The sequence below is a fragment of the Poecilia latipinna genome, unplaced genomic scaffold (genome assembly GCF_001443285.1).
Source record: "Poecilia latipinna isolate Pla-1442-1.1 unplaced genomic scaffold, P_latipinna-1.0 Scaffold59, whole genome shotgun sequence".
Classification (NCBI taxonomy): domain Eukaryota; kingdom Metazoa; phylum Chordata; class Actinopteri; order Cyprinodontiformes; family Poeciliidae; genus Poecilia; species Poecilia latipinna.
This window is the reverse complement of record NW_015112675.1, coordinates 618,383-636,215: the sequence shown is the minus strand read 5'-3', so window position 1 is coordinate 636,215 and position 17,833 is coordinate 618,383. Positions and strand designations below refer to the sequence as shown.

The window sequence follows — 17,833 nt, the reverse complement described above, 5'->3', positions numbered from 1 at the left end:
CAGAACCAACCAGCCTTATCTCTATACTCCTGACTCCAGTGATTTTTGCTGTGGCTGAAAGAGCATTGTCCACCAGCTGAGCAAGAGCGCAGGCTGAAAAAAATGACACAAAGACACCAAAAGCTTAAGGTAATAAGCTGCATTTCTGTTCCCAAATTATGAGCATCACTTTGATTACATTAATACCCACACAATGACTTTTGGCCCTCGATAAAGTACTCATCTGTCCCACTTTCAGTCATTGTGCTGTAGTGAGGAATGAAGTTAATCTCTTCCTCGATTGAAGCTGGCAGGACTTGGTTTGTTTTTCGTAGCAGATAGAGGGTGGTGCCATCTTTCAGTTTATCTGAAATGAGTGAAAGAATAATATTCTATGTTCTCCGTTTCAGAGTTTTCCTCTGTTTCATAAACATGAACAGGTTTACTTACCAAATTTATCAGCATCCACTATTATTCTGTCAGTTGTTGTCAACACAAATGTCTCATTTGAAGGGACATAAAACTTCTGTGGGGACAAAAAACAATGACATATTATCTGGTTAAAGAATTTTTGAGATCAGACACTGATGTGGGATGAAAACTCCTGGCCATTTATTTGGGTTGAGATCAGAGGTGCTCACTCATGTTGGAACATTAACATGATAAGAAGTCCTGATTTACTATTTAAATGCATGGAAAATACTTTCATAACACTTTATTTGAAGGGGTGTGCTTAAATCTGACATGACACTGTCATAAACATGACATAACACCTGTCATGAACATAAAGAAATCTTTATGAATGTTAGTTGTCATGAAGTGTCATTCGGTAAATAATGACACTTTTAATGCAAAGTTGCTGTAAAAGTTGTATTAAAAGTCCATTAAAAGTGCGAAATTAGCATGATTTTGTAAATTATGATAATTTAATGCAAAGTTGGCATTTTTAATGGACTTTCAATGCAACTTTTAGAGCATTATTTAGCGAATGACACTTCGTGACAACAGTCATAAACATTCATAAAGACTTTATGTTCATGACAGAAGTCATATAATGTTTTTAACAGTGTCATGTCAGTCTTATGCACACCCCTTCAAATAAAGTGTTACCAATACTTTTTGTAATTCATGAAGAGCTATTATTACCTTTTGAACAATTTGCACAAAGCCTTTAAAGTCCAAACCGCTGGTTTTCAAAGTTTTTCTGACGATCTTTTCAAAGCGGCAGTCGTTCACTTGGATCATCTTGTCTTCTTACTGCATTGAGACTGCAAGAGCGGTAAAACTGTAGCGTTTAGAGATTGGCTTTAATGCAAAGTTGAAGAAAACATAAAAACTTATTTATTCTCAACTCTGTTCCGAAGCATTATTGATCAAATTTCAATGGAACTAGTTTTCTATCTAGTTTTGAGCATAGAGTCTCTCCATTATGAAATGCCCATTTCCTGATTCAGAGATTGTGGTTAAAGCTCATCAGCCGTTGGGATCCACCCACTAAACACAGAAACTCCTACTGTAACTGAGAGACACCCACCTGGATTGTGCAGAGAGTTCTTCTTTCTGCTGTCTGTAGGTTCCGCCTTTTTTCTGTGCTTCCTAATAACATGGAGCTTCAGCTGACTGCAATGACTTTGGCTCATACAAGATATAGAAAGGAGATCACCGCTGGTTAAATATCAGTGGGAACCATGTTTGTTCAGTTAATACAGGGAAATGACAAACTTGAAAACAAGAAAATTCTAACTTGTCTGACAAAATTATCACTTCCCATTTTGCATTTTACTTGGTTGTAAGCTTTTCCGTTTTGATAATAAAGCAATGGCCCAAATGTATGGTGCCCAGAAAGGACCTTATTTATTATATAAATGAAATGACTGAAAAAACAGATGGTGAACCTAAATGTGAAATTTTAATCTTGAAAAATAAAAAAGAAGTAAAACTGTTTTTCTGATGTCTTTATATTTTAACAACTTTTCTGTTTGTTTCAGTTTTAGATTAGCCTTTCATTTTCTGATCTTTCTTTATGCATTCAGGGAGTTTTTTTTTTTTACTTGCTCTTTGGCTCGAATTTCATGACAGGAGTGGAGTATCTGCTGCCAAGGGTGTGGAATCATGATGGGCAGCATGCCCTACATGGCTGAAGTGTCTGTTTCTATCATGTCATGTTAAAGAAACATGGGAAGTTTGATCAGCTTCCTGGCTACATTTCAGATTTCATACAAGTTGTATTCACATAGATGTTTTGGTAAAATAACTATTCTAATCTTTGTTAGCAGGGGACAGAAGAGAATGAAAGTATTTAATTTATTTTCTTCATACATGAATGTCAGCAACACCTGCGGTGTTGTAATTTCCCATATTCACAAAGTATCCGGAGCTGCGTTTCTCTTTGGTAAACAGTTAAGAGTTTGCTTTGTCTCATACTGCTCGCTGTTACACTGAATGTAGAACCACAGCAGTGATACAAAGTGAGCCACATGGAAGAACTTGTTTTAAATATTCACAAACCAGACAAGAACGACTGAAGAGAAAATATATGAATAATCGGAGGCTCCTCAAAATTAGAAACAGGCTGGCTACACCTTTAATGAGAATCTAGAGTTTGTTATGGATGGATGGAGTATGATGGCTCTTGGAAACAACTGTTCAAGACTTAACTGTGTTAGATTTTAAAATTAAATACATCAATTCTAAACTGATGAAAAAACAACTTTAAAGGAAAAAGACTGGAAAATGAAAAAAAAAATATTAAAGACCTATTTAAATCTAGAAATAAAAAAAAAACTGAAACAAATGTTGTACATGCAGTTAAAAATCTAGTTCAACTCAAAATCCCATTAATTTGGAAAGTGCTCACGTCGACATCTCTACTGTATTTCATTTTGTGTTTGTTTTTATATCAGCAGTTTCCTCAAATAATAATTAGCAGCATCTACCAGCAGTTTGAAAACTTGTCTTAAATGTTTTGTTTCTTCAGCGCACACATCCAAACCGACTCGTCATCCAGGATCCTCAGCTGTTCAGTTTTTGAGACATCAACACTGACAGCTATTTTTCACTTTCACAGACCGCTCGCTTTTACACAAACAGAAAAATAGATCCAGATATTTTTGGGGTGTATAAAAACACCATTAGCAGTGACTACTTCATTTTAACATAAGAAACAACATGTGCATTAGATGTGCTCATTTAGGTTTTACACTTCTAAATAACAAATGCCAACTTGAAAAAATGGTACACAAACTAAAAACACAATTTGGAAACAGTTTTTTTTTTTTTTTTAGAAACAATGACTTCACTGAAATGTGCCCGTCTTCCAAGTAAATTCACTTTAGAAGTTGTAAACTTAAAACATTCAAAACGGATTAAAAAGAAATAGCAAAACAACAAAATCACAAGTTGAGCTAAAACGTCTCTGGCAAATCCCCAGTTCTTCGTCTTGGGCGTTTTATCATGAGGCCAGAAGGGTCTGAAATGTCTTCAGGTCCTCGTTTCCCTGATCTGACTGATGCTGCAGGAGAAAAAAAACATCAGAACAATCAGTGAAAAAAAGTCTATATCAAACAAGGGGAAAATGATAAAACTAACTTTAACTTTAAGCTTAAATTTCTGGACCTTTGGACTGACTTTCCTACTTACTTATCTACAACACAAGTTCCAAAAGTACCTTTTAAATACCAAAAAAATGTCCTGCTAAATTCCAGAAAAACAAACAAAAGTTTCAGAAAGTACCTGTTAAATTGTATGGAAGTTCAGATTAGCACAGGATAAGGCCATTGAGAGTTTTGAGAAAGTATCTTGTGTGTAAATTTAGATTTAAGTAGAGAACCTAAGTTTAAAAAAAAGAGCCTGGTCTAGAAAAGTACATGTTAAGTTTAAGAAAGAGTTTGGGTAGTTCTATTAAAGAAAATGTTGAGGTTTAATAAAAAAACTGAAAGTAATCTGGCAAGTTCCAGAAGGGTTTCAGGTAAAATACTATATCTAGTAAGTTGTGAAAAAAAATCTACTAAGTATGAAGACAGGAAACAACGTTTGTGGAAAGCATGGTCCATTTTATAGAGTGCTTGTGTAAAATCTTACCAAGCCGCCTTTCAATCTCATCAAGCTCCGCCTTAGTTTCCTCCATTTGTTGTCGAGTTTCAGAAAGCTTCAGTATCGTAGTATTACGCTTATCATCCTCGTCTTTTTTCTTCTCCAAAGCTGAACGAAATTGAATGAGCAACTCTATCCAACAACAAAAACAACAATATAATACTCATAATCTGACTGTGCAGTCACAAAAAAGTTCATGAAGGGAGTGTAAGATCCATCACCTCTCTCCTTCTGCAGGTCGTAGTAGCGTTGAGGTAGAGGGGCTCCAAACCTCTTCACTCTGTCCTCATGTGGTGCTTTGTTCTGTGCGCCCCCAAACTTGCCACTAGCACTGAGCCTGTTCCCGTCCCGGGTCAATATGGTGGGACAATAGTTCCCTTTCTCAATAACCTGTGAGCAGGAAGTCATTTAGGGGGTAAAGAAACCCTGTGGAGGTTAGCATGGTACCATCATCTGTCAGAGAGATTCACTCACCGCCTTCCTGTAATTGGTGGCAGACTCTATGTCATCCATCAGAATAGTGTTACCAAGGATGTTTTTAAACACTGGAAAGGAAACGTGAGGAAAACTTTCACATACGAGGTAAACACCCAACTGCTTTTTAGATTAAAATTAAACAATAAGATGAAAGAAGGACAATGTGCAGCAGATTCCACCAAAGCTCTCAATAAATCGCACATTTTCTAAAAAGTTGTATATCTTTCGAACGTGTTGTACTGGAAATGCAGCTAGTGTGTGAGTTTGGATTTCAGGGGGGGAAACCTTACTGTAACAGCAGACGATCAGACCTTGGCAACATATAAAAATCTACAGAGGCTACAAACACCTGGTAAAAACCCATGGGGGCAAAACAATTATAAAAAAGAAGAGAAATCAGCATATTCCAGCTCACCGCGCTCACAGCTCTCCTCTTCGGTGGTATAAATCAGCAAGTTCCTCGCATAGAGCGGATTCCCAACTGGACTGAACAGTTCTCGGCCATTTTTTATGTGAGGTAGAGGTCTGCAAGAAATTTAACAGGGCCAAATGACATGATTAAAGCAAATTTCTCCACTTGCACAGAATTTCTACTGAATGCTTTCAGTTTTAATGTTAGTGAAAGATGTTTTTATCTGCTTTGGAGCTAAGACTCTGAAACGGACAGGAATAACTGGAAAACTCCAATGGACCCATTAAAAACCTCTCAACTTCTGCACACACATTTTTCTAGAGTTCTCAATTCTCTTTTCACCCCTTTTTAAAGTGTAAATGCAGAAAAACACTATGAATTCACATGAGATTTTCACAATATGTAGGATTTACACTTTAAACCTCAGAAACTACATAGTAGATGTAAAAGTTGACAAACAGATGCTTGAATTGGTCAACAAACCAGGATGGACTGATAGATGAACTGACCACACAAGGAAGGGGTGAATAAACAGGAGGATGTTAAACAGATGGAGGGATTGATGGACAAAAAAATGGTAGATAAACAGCAATAGGTGGAAAGATGGAGAGAGGAGGGTGGACAGAGAAAATGTGGGACAGATAAAAAATGAATGATGGACAAAGCCACGATGAATTAAATAATGATAGATTGATGGTTGAACATACAGATAGACAGTGGACAAAAAAGGATAAATGGATGGATCGATGAGTGACTGGATGAATGGACAATATGGATGAAATTGGGAAGTTGGATGGATAAATGAACGGATGGTCAGAGACTGACGCAGTTGGACAGGGAACCGAGGCTGGAAAATACAAATATTCTCCTTAATTTGTTACATTTTTTCTATATTGATGCAGAACTGCAGGAAATTGAATTCCATACTTTTCCATATTGAAAAGATTGGCTATTCACCCTTCTCTTCTTGGATGCACATAAATGCTGTCGAGGGCCATGACCTGCTGCCTGCCATGCTCGCTACGGAAGATCCTCTGAGCTTCTGCCGTCGTCTTGGTAATGACGCAGTCCATTTCTGAAGACAGGTGCCAAGAGATGACCCAAGCAGCTTTATCGTTACTAATATGAGCAAGGTGGCCCACCTGCAACCAAAACATCAAATGATTTAGACACCTGGCTCCTGAATAAAAAGAACAATTATTTTAAAAGATTCAATCACCATCCCCAGGATATCTGGTCCACTGCGGTTAGGCAGAGGAAACACTCTCCTGTTAATATCCTCTATTGTTTTCTTTTCATCTGCGTTTTGTTGGAGTAAACTGTCAATATTTTGGATCTGCAAAGAGTTAAGAGTAGAAATGCTAGAGTCAGAGAAATCCACAAGATTAAGATTAAAAGAGAAGAAGAAAAAATCCGCAAAACTTACAGATGAAGGTTGCAAAACTTGTATTTTGCTTTCTTCCAGCCCTCTTTTGAGGGCTTCCTCCTTTTTGTTGGCATCCAGGACGTTTTCTTGTGGGAGGAAAATGTTTTAATGATTTGCAGCAACAAACAGAGATAGTAAAAGCTGAGAAAGTGGTTTTACGCATTAAGTTGAGATTTTTTCAGGCTTCAACATGAAATCCCTCTTAAATACATAATGTTAGAATCTGAAAGAAAATCACGGGTAGAGATCAAAAAAGAAATCTCACTAGTATGCAATTCACGAAGTCTGGCAAGCACGGTACATTTATTGTTGAGTTTCTCATAATTATCGGTCAGCTCGTCCTTTTTCTTCGTCAATTCAGACACTTTTCGTTGGCTTTCAGAATCTAAAATGTGAAAATAAAGATGGAAATTAACAAGAGCAGTACTACCCATTTTTAAAGTTGGTTTTGTTTTTGCCTGATCAGATTTCAGGACAAATTTCTGATCCCAACCTAACAGAACTCTCTGACTGGCCTTTTCACTTCTTGTAAATAATCTGTTTTTATCATTTATTTTTGTGTAAATCTACTTGCTTTTACTTTGTTGCAGGTAAAATTTTCCAACTGAGGGAAAATAAAAGTTATTTGTAACTTATTCTATACAAATGGCAGATCTAACATTCAAACTGATTTGCAGTATTTGAGGAATGATGAAGGTCTCCCTCGTTTATGCTCATAGGAGAATTTATTTGGAAGTTATTGAGCTTCTGTCAACATGAGGAATCTTTTGGTTTGTTCCCAATGCATTCTTAATCCAACAGATCCATAAATCATTTGCATAGGACAGCTGTGTTATTAATAACCATTTACCGTCGTAAAAATGGAAGGGAAGTTCAAAAGGACTCAACGATGTAGGCGACATCACCACTTCTGGTTTGAAAATGAGAATGTATTTTCTTCCGTTCTCTCCAGGGCTGTTCTCCCTGATCGCCAGCCTCTGGCAAGAGTTGTTATTGTTAATATGACATAACGTTCTTCATGGGAACACCACTGATGAGGAATGTTACTCACCTCGATGTGGGTGCTTCCGTCTTTTAGGTTTAATTCAACAGTGCTGGCCACTTCAAGGACAGGGAGGTTTCTGCTTTGCTCCCCATCAGGACACTTTATGGAGACCAACACCTTGCCGTTCAGGTTCTGCCCGGTTGGATTACCATACTGATCCTGAATTAATTAAAGGAAATCAGTGTTGTATATTTCAACAACTTCTGCTTTAAAAATGTAGTTTGAAAGAGTGACGCTCACCATAATCTTCAGAGTCATGTTCTCAACTAAAGTTCGGTTGGCGATGTATCTGCTGTAGGAAACAACTGGGATTTGTGGCTGACATTCTGGTCCTAACTTGACGGGTTGATTGGCCACTACATTTACAATGATCTATGGGATGGAAAGAAATCTTAATAAACAATATGTTGTTGGGAAAATAAGAAGCATTTTAAAGGATTCTGAAAAGATGAGTCAATAATGAGTCACAGCTGCCAATAACTTCATGTTTCCCTTCTATAGATGGCTCCATATTTCTCCGCTTTCATAAAACAAATCACCTAGCTTTTCAGGATTTATTGATTTCACCAAGCGCAGCATTAATGCGTTAAAAGCACATGCAAACCAACCTGATTACTGAACACGACTTCTGTTTTTTCAATCTTCAGGGAGAACTGTATGGTGTACGTCCCAACACTTTGTGGGATTTTTTTATCTCTGCAATGAAACAAACCACAATGACACATTTTTTTACATGATTTGAAGGATTCATTAACTGTCTTTGCATGTTTTTTGAAACCAAAAAACATGCAAGAATTTGTAAAAGCACTAGATAATTTAAAGAACTGTTACTCATTATTTAACAACTATCATACACAGTTGCCAGCAGTGCTCTTAGCAAACAGAAAAATAAATCATTGCTTTGCTTAAATCTACTCAACAACATTATTGGCACATTACCTAAAGTAATAACGGGATTTGTTGTCATTCTCCATCGGTTTACTGCACATCAGCATAGTGGCCTGCACAACAGACGAGGAACAGTTGGATGTAAAATTATACAAATTGTCACATTTAACAACAAACACTGATGAATTTTATTAGTTATTTATATGACCCACCAACACAAACCTACCTAAATGTAAAAAGCAGAGGAATGGTTACGAATTTTATTTTATTTTACAATAAAAATCTGAAAACATCCTTGGTCTGGACTTTGGGTCATTCTAATAGATAATAGTGCTTTTGCAGACCTGATATCATGGTTAGGATGAATGTTCTGCATCCTAAAGGTGAATTCTGACAACTGTCTCCATTTCCAATAAAGAAGCATATCCCCGCAGCATGATGCTGCCATCACAAAGTTTTCTCACATGTTCCCACTTGAGCTTCCAATCAAACCTACCAATCATGTGCTCTTGGTCTCTATGATTCTATTTTTGTCATGTTTCTACTCTGGGAAGCCTCCAAAACCTTGCAGAACATCTTCATATATACTAAGATTAAATTAGTCACAAGTGATTTAATCAAGTGTAATTCATTGCCCTATTAACACATTTCTGAGGCAATTGCACTTTATTTAGGATATCAGAATAATGGGGGCTAATCAAATGCTTACGCCATGATTTTTGTTTTTTTTATTTGTAAAAATTCTGAAAACATAGAATTTCTAAGCAACTTCACAGCACTTTGTTACATTGCCTCTCTTATTTATAGTCAACTCACTGTTTCTGGACGTGTCATTGACTCTCCACTCCAATACCACATGGACAAATCAGCAGACTTAAAAGCCGTCATCGCACTCCCTGCATCAGACAGCACGGCCACAGAGAAAACTAAAACACAAACACACACACAGCTGAGACTCCACTTCACTGGATTTCTGTGGGATTATTTTTCTCTAAATAATCCTGAAGAGTTTAAGTAAAGGATTTGGAGAAGTACGGACCAGGGAATGTGCCTCCAGCGAGAAACCTGGCACTTGTGTCGTAGTTTACTGAAAGTTTGTCGGGTTTGTTGGGATCAGGGATGATATTGAAGTTCACATGTGGACCAGGGATGGGTTTCCTGTTAAAGCACCCCACAAATTCGAGTTGATAGTACCCCCTAGTGGAAGAAGAGAGCAGAAAGTGAAGTAGACATTGGTTCACACTCACTTCAAGGCATTTCCCAAATAAAATCTCAAAGTTTGTAGTTCTTATAATATACGTTTATTGTTTTTTATTGTGTCAAGACTTACTTTAACCCTTTCACATTAGTAACTGTAAAGGCTGCTTTTCCTTCTGCGTCCACAGGTTGTGAAGTGACAGATGTCGTCACCTGTCAACACAATATTCAACAGCATCATTCTTTGCATCTCTATTTTTTAAAAATGTGACAGATACAAACTGATGTTATTTACTGGCTTTCCAGCTGACCTTTACTGTTGAGGGTGAAGCTCTCGTCTCCACCACCACTCTCTGGTCTGGGGAAGGGTTTCCCCACTTGTCACACAGCTGCACGACGAACGGCGTGGAAATACCTGTACCATTCAAGATCTGCAAAGGCTGCCGACAAGTGAAAGACAAAAAGATGCAGGCTTTCATTTAAGTTGCAAATCAACAATTGTGTGATAAGTTAGTTTTATTTTTACCATCTCAGGCCCACTGAGGAGTTTAAGCTTGGTGGGGATCCCGGCCGTCACTTTAAAGTTGATTTGTTCTGTGTAGTCGCCACAGATGAAGCAAACTTCTCTGGTCCCCAGAGGACCCGAGTTGAAACGAACTCCAGAGACTTTAATAGAGCCGCTGCTCTCCTTAAAAATAAACACATACAGAGAGATTCAGAAGAATGTTCTCTTGTAGCAAAGATTTTTGTACATTTTAATTATATATTTGTTTAACACTGGTTGGGGACTTTTTACAGGCATACAATAAGGTGACAGATTCACAAAAGATATGTGCTTCCAAAATTAAAAACTGTTATTTAGGTAAATTGATTTTTGAATTCCTGGGTGCCTTTTTAACACTCAATTATTTGTGAGTTTTTTCTAAGACAGAGATACAAAGTTTAAGTACACCAAGAAATTTTTGAAGTTCAGCACAGATGGTCTGGCGTTTTGACCCTGAGTTTAGAAAGGAGGCTTTGTTGTAGAGTCTAGGAGGACAGTTTAGATTCTGATAAGCTCTGGGTAAAAAAAACTGCAACAAGAGAGGAGTGACTAAGACCAAATAACCAATCTAATGCTGCTTCATGATACTGTATGAGTATATATGGGTGTGACAAGTTAGCAGAGTCAGGCCTTACATCCTCCTCTGTATGTGTACGTACATTTAATCCAGGATTAAACATTGCTCATAAATGTTTTGCAGAACTCATTCTGGTTACTTAGTAATTGTTTGCCACCACACTTATCTCCAGTGTTCATCGGGGGAGAGGCAGGGCCCACCCTGCACAGGTCAATAGTTCACCGTAAGGCATCACAGAGATACTCAGAACCGACAACCATACACACACACTTACTCTTTGGGGCAATTTACAGAAACTAACTTAATAGTCACTTAATATCAGAAAACTGATATTTTAGGCATAAAACATTTAACATTTATACGTTTGCGTAAACTGGAAAATCAGGAAGAAAAATGTTGACATCTGATGTAGGAACTGTTGGATATTTTTTCAGGTTAGATGGAGCTCCTGCACCACAAAAAATATTAATAATCAAATAAAACATGGACTTAAATAAGTTCGATAGCAGTATTTAAATTCACAGTCACCTTAAAAGCAATGTGTATTCATATTCATTTGTGCATTTGTGTCCCTACCTCCCATATGAATGCAATGTTGGATTTATCGAGACCCTCAGCTTCCACAGCCATTGAAGTCACACAATCAGAGGTCAGGCTATTGGTGACATTGTCGTACTGGTCCACAAGCTTCAACTCTGCATGGTCAAAATATTAAGAACCACATTTTATAAAACTCTAAATATTAAAAAATGTATTTTTCTTTTGAGTGATCATGGGCAAGCTCACTTATGGGTGTGGTGACACATTCCCCGAGTTTCACCGTGTTCTCAGGAACAGTTGCCTTCAGTCGCGCTGGTTCATCTGGACAAGGCCTTTGAACAATGCATGAACAAAAATGCAAACCGATCTCTTCTTTTGTCCAAAAAATGCAGACAACCATGTACATTTATATTCACTTTGCAATTATTGACAATGTTTTATTTTTTTTTTCAGTTTATAGCCTCAGATTAAAATAAAACACGATAAAGTTTGTATTTTTAATATAACAAAATGTAAAGAATAACAAGAAACTTTAAATTCTGATATCACCTAAATTTATTTAAATGATTTCCTATATCCTCATGTGTTTCACAAACCCTTGTAACTTACACAATGGTAAAGCTGAAAGACACACTGTGGTCCCGGTAGGAGACCTGGTGGAATCGCTCTTCCTGGACTTTTGTAGGAACCTGAACATCCGGCAGTCTTCCCATTATCAAAGCTCTCTGATCAATGTCTCCTGTCCAGTTAACCTTAAACACAGACAAGACACATTAAATAAACTTAAGAAGCATTAGAAAACAAGTCACATTAGCAAAAGTGTACTAAAATGAAACACATTACATGCAATGACGTGTTATATGGCGAGTCCCAAACACACCTTGATGTTGGAGGCTATTTCAGGAGTGACCTCCACCTTCTTGCCAGACTCATCATAGAGCTTAAAAAACAGGTTTTCCAGCACCCCTCCAGCTTGCCACTGTATCTTTTCATTGTTCTTCAGCTCCAGCCTTTCCTCCCCCTCACAGAAAAGCTCCATCCGTGAGACTCGGCAGCTTGGCATGACCTTCAGCTCTGTTGTGACAGCTACAACATGCTTCTGACTCTAGAAACCAAAACATAAAGAAACACAGAAAATTGTAAGACTGTAAATCCAAGAGTTTAATGGTGGAACATTTGTTCTTAACTTACAGGCATGTCAAATTTAGCTTGCAGCATTTGTGGCTCTCCGTTGATGATTTTCAGGTTTATAGGCTCCGTCACAATCTGGCCGGTTCCTGAGCTGCTGCAGTCTGTCACCGCCAACTTAAGCCCTGGAATCTAAAAAAAAAGTAATAGTTTATTTCTCAAAACCAAACCAAATAAAAAACACATAACAGCCCAATTATGCAGAGATATATGTTCACTAGTCACAAAACATTCAGGATATTCAACTATCTGGTGAAATGTTGCAGAAACTTGGGCCTTTAAGTTGCCACTGGATAATGATATTTTTAAGTAGTAAGGCTTAGTATATATAAAAAGGTGCAGGTTAGCAGCGTTCTACTTGATATCTCTGCCCAACTTTAACTCGAGTTCCTCCTGGACAATGCATAGCATTAATATCTCCAACAGCAATGCCAGAGATCAGCACTGAGGCGAACTAGCCCACAAACATGGCCACTGTGGTTATGTACCCTAATGTAGGTTATTTATCCTGTAGTGTAATTCTCAAATTGTTGTTATTTTTACACCAAAATCTCGTACCTGGCAGCGAACTATCTGTTTGGCGTTGGCGGTGATGTTTCCAGCCTCATCATGAACTTCAACATTAAAACTAGCTGGGTTTCCATTCTCCACTTTCACTGGTTTTACTTCCGGTTTCACAAGAAGGGAATGTGGATTGCCTGAAACAGAAATAGAAAGAGAGGGAGAACTATTAAACATTCAAATGTGTGATACTAGAGTTATGTATAACTATTGTTATAAATAACAATGGGTATGCAGATAATATACATTTATGTACATGGTCCATAGTTAAATGTACAGTTTTTCACAGGTTATCCGTTTCATATAATCTTGTCATGATATGGCGACACTTTCAATAAATATGTAAAAAACATTTTGTAAGTTGCATGCTACAGATTTAATTCATAAATAAAAGCAGTCTTACCAGGAAAGGGACTGATCTTGATAGTCTGTGTTTGGTTTTTCAACCCTGGCAGAGTCACTTTCAGGTCGAATCTCTGCAAAAACAATGAAAAAAAATGTTTTTGAGTATTACTTTATTTTAAACATCCACTAGGTCTTCTATCAAACAGGAATGGAGATTATTTCTACCTTGGTCTGTTGGTAATTCTGGACTTCCCCTATGACTTTGACACCTTTGATGGTAAAGCTGTTCCCACTGGTGGCCGTTGTCTCAAAACTCACTTCCAAATCACTGAACAAGCACAAATAAAACAAGAAATTAAAAAAAATCAAAGACTAAATATGCAGTCTGAAATCATGTAAATATAAATACATTTAAGAGTGACTCACCTGCATTCAAGAACAGGCCGGAGATTTGGAGGAGGTTTTGTGGGGTGGCCATAAATATCGGTCATCTGTGTGGGAATACTGAACGGCACTCCGATGCGCAGAGATGGGTTCAGTGGACCAATAGTAAAGTTCTCTGCATTTCCCTCTAAAAGGACAAAAAAACAAATGTGTCTGCCTGAAGGATTGTGGAAGAAAATGAAATCACTTCCATATTGGTCACATAAAGTCACTTTACCTTTGACTGTGAACTTGTGCTCGTAGCTGGGAAGCTGTCTGCCGCCATAGGATGTTATGGCCTTGTTGTTGGCGTTGTCACTTATCTCAGCTTGTAGAGTCAGAGTGTAATTCCCCAGATTGGTCAGGGAACCTGCATTGAAGGAAACATTTTTTCATTGGTATTCTTTTAGGTTGTGAAAAATTCAGAAGGATAGGATGTGAAAAGAAACAAACCAATTTTTTTGAACCAGTGTCCATGACCAGGTATATACGGGGCTCTGAAATGACAAATCTGTTTGGGTTGTTTGACTTCTTTGGCACCTATGTATAAAATAAGAAAAATCTACATTAAGAGACAGAACAATAAAGAACTTACAAGCAATGCAAATGAAATGCAGTAAGGTAATGATAAGCTTGACATAAAATCTTACATAACACCAATCATATGACTATGATACATCTGATCTTACCCCGAAGGAATATTTTGAGCCCAACATTCAGTTTTATCCCTCCACCTTGAACCCCTGTTTGAATCCTGGATGAGATCGATTTGTCATTTCTGTTAAGAATTTCCACAGCTAAGGGCCCTGAAACGATGCAACACAGAATGACTGTTAGCTTGATTTCTTAAAGAAAATAATATTTGAGTTGAAGATTTTGATATGAGTTGGCGCAATAGAAATTCACAGTACAATGGGAAAAAGTGAAAGCAACAACACGTTACCTAAAGGAGTCCCAGCAGGAATAACGGCATGTTGTGGCAAAGCATTCCCATCAGGCCATGTGACGCACAGCTTTTCTGGCAACCTGGAAACAAAGCGATGATCCCGGTCACATTTCAAGACTACTTATTTAGAAAAAAAAAGAGTACAATGTAAAATTCAAGAAAAATGTCAAATAAAAAGTTCAGTCTGGGTATAATTAAATCAGTATATTTCATGTTTCTCTGCAAACATTTATTTATTATATACTTAATAATATAAGACTTATAATATTTAATTTTCTTGCATACATTTTTTTACACTAATCAGGAGCAATTGTAAAACATTTTGACTTTCCACAAGAATTAACTTACTTGTCAATGTCGCTCTCGATGTTTCTCTTAATGCTTTCAATTGTAGCAGACCGGTCAATCTTAGAGATGGGTATAGTCCTGGTGTAACCGTCATAAAGCGCCTCTGGCACCTAAGAAAAATGTGATAGGTAAGGTAATTTTATTTATATAGCACATTTTCAGCAACAAGATCAAGTGATATAAATTTGATCATGTTAGAATGGTTTTATTTAATTATAACGTAAAGCTATCGGTTTCCCTAATACCGTACATGTATTTATTTTAGCCCAATCTAACATAAAACATGTAAATTAACGCCACATTGAAGAAAGCTAAAAAATATAAAATATTTAGCAAAAAAAAAAAAAATTACATCAGTATTGACTAATAGCCCAGTTTACACAAATTTGTCAGTAAATTAAAATGTATTTAAAACATAAATGCATTTATGAGAATAAACTTGAGGGGTTAAAGCATACATGCAAGTTTCTTCACAAATCATTTATCACAATTTAAAAATGTTCTAATTTAGTCAGTAACAAAACTCTACAACATAAAAATAGCATGAAGAACATCTTGACAGTAAAAGGTCCAGATCATATGTACCCAATGCACACCAGCTTATAAACTGAAAAAGTGCAACTTAATTAAGAAGCAAAAATTTCACTTGAACAAAATATTTCTTTGTTTTTGTTTGACAGATAGTTCACAGCTGTCATTTAGCTTTTTCAAACTGCATACATTATTTTACTTACACGCGTGATTTCCACTTCTCCGCCGGTGGCAAAAACATTTCCTTTATGGTCTCCATACAGGAAAAATTTATTCACTTTGCCGTAATAAATCGGCTGAGTTCTCTGAGATTTCACCTGAGTTAAAACATAAAAAATATTAAAGGTAGAAGCCTACAGTGGAAAACAGGAATTTATATAGATTTAAGAAAAAATTATTATCACTGTCTGACAATAAATCTGACAAAACTTTTCATTTCTTAGGTCAGTTAGTGTTATCAAAATTATCTTGCTTTGCTAAATGAAAAAAATATTGATGATTTCAAGATTTTATTTTCAATTTTCCTTATATTTAAAACTTTTACAGTATCTTTTTAAATTATATAACAGGAGTCAGGGTTAAGATATCTTTCTCTCACAAAAGTTTGCAAATTGTAAAATTCGTCTTGACAGAATGGGTGATAAAGCCTGTGGGCTGCAGTACTCTGCCTACAAACTTCTCTACTGAGAGCAGGTATTTTCTGATGGCCACTAAAAAACATTGAGCCTATTGTCTTTAATGTTGCAACTATATTGGTGGTATGATAGAGTCACGGTGCATTTGGAAGTCGCATGTGTGTCCGAGCTTCAACTTCCTGACTTGTGTTATAAAGCATTAATTCAGCAGTGTCACGTTTTCTTCTTTCCCCATTCTGCTATCCATTTTATGACGTGCACCAGTCCTTTCTTTAGTAAAACACACTCACAACGCGATGTTGCCGCCTGTATACAAATACAAGCCATGTCTGTAGAAGAAAAGATCTTTGTTTTGTGTTTCTTTGCATATTATAATCAAATTATAATGGGGTGTTGGCGCATTTCATGTCTGTACAGGCCTTCTTTCACAGGGCTCAGCTGTCGCTGGTAAGAGTGACAGATATTTCCTCTGTCACTCTTACCAGAATATTTACAAGCTCTTTTTTTGGTTTGTTTGTTTCTAGGGCTGACATACACATTTTGTTCTACCGACTTTATAATACAGAATTGACAATATGATGGCTTGAAATTCCAGTGGCATGTAAACTTGCATATATTTCTTTGAAATTATGAAAGAGGCACCGTAAAGCTTCTGGAAAGAAGGGGAAAGAGGAACCAGACTTGCTTTTGATTACCTATGACACAGCACAGAAGCAGTGTGTTTGATCTTAGTGTATGTACATTTCAATAATCGGAGAAAGTAAAACTGCATCTTCCATTTCTGGCATTTAGAAAATAAAAACAATTTTGGCAATCCTAACTCACCTAGAGTAGAAAAAGTATTTAATATAGCATCAGAGAGTGAGAAAAATGTTTGTATTTCCATCTGAATATCTACACTGAAATATGTACAATTAAATATTAATGTTAAAACACTTACAAGATCCCCTGCTTTGTATGTTTTGCCATCCAATTCAATAGCAGAGAACACCGCCCAGGGCTGCTGCATCTTCTTAGTGGACACATCAGTTCGTGTCACAGTCTTTGAATAGCCGAGGAACTTTACCTGCTTATCAAACTGACTGTGACATTTTTCAAGCCACTGCATGAACTCTTTCTGGATGTTTCGATTTTTTAAGGCTTTCTGTAAAATTCACAGTAAAAACCAGAAAAAAAAGCATTAGAGAAGCACTATATTTTTCACTATAAACACTACTGTATTTTTTTCCTGTAGCTCAGAGAACCTACTTGAAAATACTTCTGAATACTGAACAAAAATTAAAGTTGTCATCTACTCTGGATCTTCAGAATCAGAACCGAACAAGTAGAATACATTTTTGTGTTCCACTAATCTGAAGTAAACATGCAGAAAACTCCAAAACTGTTCAAACACTTTAAATCAAAACCTTAAATCCATTTGTTTAGTTACCTTTGATTAGTATTTGGTGAACGTAGATTAATTCTTGTCTGGGTTGAAAGTTTTAATCATTTTTCTTTATTTCACACTCTAGTGGAATGTTTATTGTTTTTCATTAAAGCACTTTGAAATCCCTTGTTGCTAAAATCTGCTATACATGCAAACTTGACTTAAAACACTGAATCATCACCTGAACGTTAAAAACAGGGGTGAAGTGGGTAACGCTGTGCCTCAGTTTCAGCTCCAAGTCCATAAACTTCTG

At 36.8% G+C, this 17,833-nt stretch overlaps 2 protein-coding genes across 2 annotated transcripts in view; both read right to left on the bottom strand.

Annotated features, from left to right (window-relative positions):
* Positions 1-10: 10 nt before the first annotated feature.
* LOC106961786 (structural maintenance of chromosomes flexible hinge domain-containing protein 1-like) lies at positions 11-1,653 on the bottom strand (the record flags this gene model as incomplete). Its single annotated transcript, XM_015055798.1, has 5 exons — positions 1,514-1,653; positions 1,126-1,247; positions 430-505; positions 191-346; positions 11-93 (listed from the first exon to the last, which is right to left on the bottom strand). Coding segments are annotated over exons 2-5 (414 nt in total), but the record flags the coding sequence as incomplete, so codon positions are not given.
* A 1,576-nt stretch (positions 1,654-3,229) lies between these two features.
* The window catches only part of smchd1 (structural maintenance of chromosomes flexible hinge domain containing 1), a 34,684-nt gene continuing 20,080 nt past the window's right edge, over positions 3,230-17,833 (bottom strand). The window contains exons 13-47 of the mRNA XM_015056313.1: positions 17,095-17,298; positions 15,723-15,836; positions 14,989-15,098; positions 14,638-14,720; positions 14,384-14,500; positions 14,148-14,234; positions 13,933-14,064; positions 13,698-13,842; positions 13,497-13,599; positions 13,330-13,402; positions 12,924-13,063; positions 12,369-12,497; positions 12,058-12,282; positions 11,787-11,929; positions 11,424-11,509; positions 11,214-11,332; positions 10,043-10,204; positions 9,828-9,956; positions 9,650-9,729; positions 9,359-9,516; positions 9,136-9,245; positions 8,371-8,432; positions 8,040-8,127; positions 7,672-7,803; positions 7,438-7,590; positions 7,237-7,363; positions 6,652-6,771; positions 6,387-6,472; positions 6,180-6,296; positions 5,918-6,102; positions 4,964-5,073; positions 4,546-4,616; positions 4,293-4,461; positions 4,060-4,203; positions 3,230-3,490 (exon numbers count right to left, since the gene is read on the bottom strand). Of these exons, the coding sequence (XP_014911799.1) occupies positions 3,384-3,490; positions 4,060-4,203; positions 4,293-4,461; positions 4,546-4,616; positions 4,964-5,073; positions 5,918-6,102; positions 6,180-6,296; positions 6,387-6,472; positions 6,652-6,771; positions 7,237-7,363; positions 7,438-7,590; positions 7,672-7,803; positions 8,040-8,127; positions 8,371-8,432; positions 9,136-9,245; positions 9,359-9,516; positions 9,650-9,729; positions 9,828-9,956; positions 10,043-10,204; positions 11,214-11,332; positions 11,424-11,509; positions 11,787-11,929; positions 12,058-12,282; positions 12,369-12,497; positions 12,924-13,063; positions 13,330-13,402; positions 13,497-13,599; positions 13,698-13,842; positions 13,933-14,064; positions 14,148-14,234; positions 14,384-14,500; positions 14,638-14,720; positions 14,989-15,098; positions 15,723-15,836; positions 17,095-17,298 (4,320 nt within the window). The 3' untranslated portion in view covers positions 3,230-3,383. The remainder of the gene's footprint in view (positions 3,491-4,059; positions 4,204-4,292; positions 4,462-4,545; positions 4,617-4,963; positions 5,074-5,917; positions 6,103-6,179; positions 6,297-6,386; positions 6,473-6,651; positions 6,772-7,236; positions 7,364-7,437; positions 7,591-7,671; positions 7,804-8,039; positions 8,128-8,370; positions 8,433-9,135; positions 9,246-9,358; positions 9,517-9,649; positions 9,730-9,827; positions 9,957-10,042; positions 10,205-11,213; positions 11,333-11,423; positions 11,510-11,786; positions 11,930-12,057; positions 12,283-12,368; positions 12,498-12,923; positions 13,064-13,329; positions 13,403-13,496; positions 13,600-13,697; positions 13,843-13,932; positions 14,065-14,147; positions 14,235-14,383; positions 14,501-14,637; positions 14,721-14,988; positions 15,099-15,722; positions 15,837-17,094; positions 17,299-17,833) is intronic.